We start from the raw sequence: 5,062 nt of genomic DNA, 5'->3' as shown, positions 1-5,062 counted from the left end.
ACCTCAGGCTGCATCCCCGGCCCAGTGGGGCTTGACAGGGGACCTCAGGCTGCACTGCCCACCCTGGCACCAGGCTGAGGCTGCGCCTCCCTGGCCCAACAGGGCTTGACAAGGGTGGGGCCGGCCGGGTCTGGATCTCTCCCAATGGGGGTGAGCCGGCTGGGTCTGGGTCTCGCGCAATTTTGAGGCACCGCGGTGGACAGGGATTTGACTCTGGTGCCCCAGACTCTGACAAGAGGAAGATTTTTGTATACATTTTACTAATTTTCTTTCATCTCTGACACTTCTATTATAGAGAAAGGGCAAATAGCAATATTAAAATATTTCCTCTAATTAATCCCCTTTTAATATGCATGAATTTCATGCACCAGGGCACTAGTAATATTATAAAAATGAAATTGGTTTCCACAGATTTTTCAAAGGTGCATCATTTAATGTGAATCAGTAGTTATATATTAATTCTCATATTTAGTCATCTATGCTTCTTTCAATTTAAACTTAAATATTCATAATTTCTTATAATTGTATAGTATGTTCTCTTGTTTTTTGTAAGTTTAATGCAAAGTTATCAAAAAAGGAAAACATATATATACATTTGTCATGTACATATGTGTTAATAATAAAAAGACACCTATTTTTCAATTTATTGTAACATTATTTCTTTGAGGGACACTTTTATTTAAGTTTATTTCTTTCTAAAAGGTCTGCATTACTGAAGCTGTCAGAAAAAGTTTCAGATTTCTCCCTTACCCTCAATCTATACCCAAAACAAGCTTTCCTGTGGGGCTTGGATTATGTTTGAGGTAGAAGGAAGGCAGTTCACATGATAAAGCAATACCCCTGGGAAAAGATGATTAACATGTATAAAGGGCTTTCCCTGCAGTATAAATACCAGCACGCGCCCTCTTGGCGCTTCAGAGCCTTCCTGATGTATATATGCAGGTAGTGAGATTTGAAACAGCCCTTTGAGACAGTAATAGAATAAAACTCTGATTTGGGGAGCAACAATTCTCCTAATTTTTCTACTCACTGTGGGAATGAGTTGCCAACCTTTTACTTCGGCTGATACCTTTATACCTCTTAATTCTGAGTCTTCTGCAACTCTGCCTCTGATAATGCATCACAGCGCTGCCGAGTGCCTACCAGTCTCCAACCATACCACCAATGTGATGTCTACAGGTACTGACTCCAATAACAGTCTGCCGGTGGCTGGGCCTAAAGATTTCAGAATGGATGCTTTGGATCTTGTTAATTTAGATATCTTTGCTACTTTTATTTTTCCTTTCAGTTTCATATGTTTAAAGTTAAATATTAAGGATATTGAAGAAGTCAAAATATCTAAGAAATTTTTCAAGCAATATTAGTAAGTGTCGTAATTTAACTTATTTTTGGTTTCATTGTAAAGATCTGTTTTTTTTATATAAGTAAGCAGTAAATTTGGCTATTTTTAATCCAAAAATCATTTTAATTGGAAGTTTATGGATACACAGCAAAACTAAAGAAATAGTCTAAAATAATTTAGTGTTTTAAAGCAGTAATTTTCTTAACTTAAAAATTTGTTTTTTAGATTACATTTGCTACTATTATAAAACCAGCCAAATACTTCACCGTGAACACAACTAAATGATTCCCAATACCAACAACAATGGATTTCAAAGAATAAACTAATTAAGTAATTTTAATAAACTTATTTTTAGCATAATTAAAACTCAAAAATAAAAACTAGAAGCACTATATAACCTTTAGAGCCCAGGAACTGAGTTCTGAAGAGATTTCAACCTTTAACCAAGTTTTAATATTTTCTTTACATAACTTTCTTAAATAAAAATTAAACTTGAAAATTCAAATAAACTGTCTTGAACACAAATAAATATGTTTTGTTAATGCATAATTCATTCTTTAATTATATAGTAAAGTAAGTGTTTTAAAATAGAATTATAAATAGACTAAGTCTTGAATACATTTCTTCTATTAAATAGCAATGTGCTATGTTTATTTTCCACTTGTTTTGAAAGCAATCTAAATAGGGAAAATATTATACATTTAGAAAGCAAAATTTGAGTTGATAAATTTATATTCTGATTTAAATGATTTAGGCTTTATATTATAATTAGTAAGATTTCAAATATATATGTAAATTCAGCATTAATCTTCAGCTGTATTTTAAAGAATATAGAAACTACATAGCTAGACTTTGGCAAAGTCATTAATGTTGAAATCTTTTTCACCTACCTAATATTCTCATTATTTAACTTGAAAGGTAATAATGGAAGTATAGTGAAACATGTTTCTTGAAATCATAATAAAATATTTTTTTAAAAAATTTGTGCTATAAAAATTTAAACTATCACTAGTTAATTGTATATTTTTAATAATAGAGTTTTCTATAAATAGGGGCTAGGAGAATAATATAATGTTTGTTTAATTTACTGTGTGAATATTATTTCAGAATGAAAATAAAATTTAGAATTGAGGTAATGATTTAGCAAGTTTAGACTCAAAACCCCATTTATTTTTAAGATGTATTTATTTTTAAATAAGTAAGTAACATATTTAATAAGTTAGCCTATCATTTATCCAACTGCTCAAAATTAGAGAAACAAAATGTATTTAAACTTTATAAAGTAAAAAAATATATGATGAGTAAAAATGACCTAAATGTATTTTAAATGATAATAGCATTAAATTTATATTTTTCATCAAATCATAATCATTTGTCCAAATAAGTATTTGAAATAATGGTTATAATAATAAGAGCTCTTGTTTTGTGTTTATTTGTTTAATTTTGTAATGTGGAGCAAGGTTTGTGTAATAGTAATGTAAAATGAAATTAGTTCTTTCTACGTGTCAATTGTAAAGTGGGAATTTATGCAGATATTTTAAAATATTAAACATTGTTCTATAGTTAGAGAAAAATGATTTATTTTTTTAGGAGACCTGATGGCTTTAATTACTAGATAATATTTTAATATTTTCAAAAGATCTAAATTCCCTACTTTTTAATATCTCTTAGATATTTGTTCAAGAAGATATGCCTATACTATATTTATGAAAAGCAAATGCTATATTCAGGATATGACAGAGAATAAGAATATTAAATATGTGAAGAAACATTAATTAGTGTGAATATTCCCTGGTTTTAGTCATCTTGTTTTTTCATGTTTAAAGCTTGATTTTAAAAAGTTTAGTAATTTAAATTTACTTTCAAAGTACACATTGACTCCATGAAGCATGTAACTACTTATGAACAAGTTTGTGTGTATATAGTAGGTACAACCTTTACAGACATCACCACTCAATAATCAACTTATTTTTTGAGCAGCTTTATCATTGGAATTGTCAAATTGATTGTGTGGATGCAGAAACCAATGACCTCAAGGTTTCAACAGCAACATGAACACATTATACATTGTCACAGAGTTAGCACAAACCTCTAAATTTAGGGGGATTTTCATGATTGTATAGAATAGGAGCTTAGTTGCTGTGCCATTTCCTCTTTGATGGAAAAAATATGTTAGCAGAATAACCAATATAAAAACAGTTCAAGAGTCCATTTCTGTAATCTTTCTTCCAATGAAAGACCACTTTATAATACCATTTTACACAAGAATTTTAAGAGACTATTCCTCTAGCCAGTTTGTTACGATGTCTATATTGGATGAAGGCTGAACAAATTCTGCAACTCTCAATTAGCCAAGTCCAAACTGGTCAGTCAGCCCCCTCACAGAGCATAGGATAGTCAGTAAAGGCTACTGTCCACTGATGATTTTTTTTTTATCTCACTACTTGACAATCTTTAACTCCCTAGTTTTTTGTTTTGTTTTATTTTGTTTTAAAATATATTTTTACTGATTTCAGAGAGGGAGGAAGAGAGAGAGATAAAAACATCAATGATGAGAGAGAATCATTGATTGGCTGCCTCCTGCATGACCGCTTCTGGGGATCCAGCCCGAAAACCGGGCATGTGCCCTTGACCAGAATCAAACCTGGGACCCTTCAGTCTGCAGGCCAGTGCTCTATCCACTGAGCAAAACCAGCTAGGGCACCCCCTAGTTTTAACTTACTCAGAGAACTTTCCCCAAATGAAAACAAACAATTGTCATGTCAATTTAAGAATGGCATAAATGTGTATTTTTGAAATGAAATGAACATGTCTTGAATCATCATACATTTTCTTACCAGTCCCATCTATTTTGTCTTTGATTCAAACTTCTAAATGCTTGCGTACATATTTCCCGGTGACAACGTTGGAAAACACAGCAACAGGACTTCATTACTCTGTTCCTTCCTGTCATTATGGAAATCAGCCATCAACCTACGGAGTGATGGCAGGTAAGAAAAGTTGTCTTTGTATATGAAATTGAGTTTGGGGAAACTTAGATGAATTTTCTGGGTCTAAGAGAATCTTGACCTGAAAGTTACCTACGTTTCTTTTCTGGATAAATAAAACATCACTAGATCAAGACTACTTACTTAGTAATGCTTGTCTGAGGCATTGATAGCATATTTCTTAAGAAAGGGAAACATCTGACCAAAGGGATCCACTCAGCATAAAACTCATGACTTAATTTTAGGTTATGACCAAAGAAAACATTTTAATGATTTTATATTTTAATGTTTTAAATTCTTTTTGTACACCAATATTTTAGACAATCTTTGATGTTTTGTATTTATTCCTGCTTCGGGGAGAGAAATATTATGGGTGACAATAAGCTACTAAAGCTCTATGTGAGAATACAAGTGTATGTGTGTACATGTGCACACATGTAAGACTGAGAAAGAAAGTTTAGATAAAGGAATTTATCAATCATTAATTTCTCAGTTTAAAACTAAATAAAACATGAAAACTTTAAATTAAAGTATTTCAGAACTATTAGCTTCTCTTCAGTCTATGAAACAGCATTCTGAATAAGTTAGTATTGTCACCTTATGGTAAAATGAAGACTGATGTTCTTAAATACTACCTGTAAATTCTTTTTTTTAAAAATATATTTTATTGATTTTTTACAGAGAGGAAGGGAGAGGGATAGAGAGTTAGAAACATCGATGAGAGAGAAACATC

General features: G+C 31.5%; 1 protein-coding gene across 2 annotated transcripts in view; it reads left to right on the top strand.

Annotated features, from left to right (window-relative positions):
• The first annotated feature begins 914 nt into the window (after positions 1 to 914).
• Positions 915 to 5,062, top strand: part of POU1F1 (POU class 1 homeobox 1) — a 17,487-nt gene continuing 13,339 nt past the window's right edge. Inside the window, exons 1-2 of one of the 2 annotated variants that reach the window (XM_005878097.2) lie at positions 915 to 1,179; positions 4,183 to 4,332. In XM_005878097.2, the coding sequence (XP_005878159.1) occupies positions 1,038 to 1,179; positions 4,183 to 4,332 (292 nt within the window). In that variant the 5' untranslated portion in view covers positions 915 to 1,037. The remainder of the gene's footprint in view (positions 1,180 to 4,182; positions 4,333 to 5,062) is intronic. The other variant, XM_005878098.2, reaches the window with a different exon arrangement.

The sequence above is a fragment of the Myotis brandtii genome, unplaced genomic scaffold (assembly GCF_000412655.1).
Source record: "Myotis brandtii unplaced genomic scaffold, ASM41265v1 scaffold546, whole genome shotgun sequence".
NCBI classification, from domain to species: Eukaryota; Metazoa; Chordata; class Mammalia; order Chiroptera; family Vespertilionidae; genus Myotis; species Myotis brandtii.
This window is presented reverse-complemented; position numbering and strand designations above follow the sequence as displayed.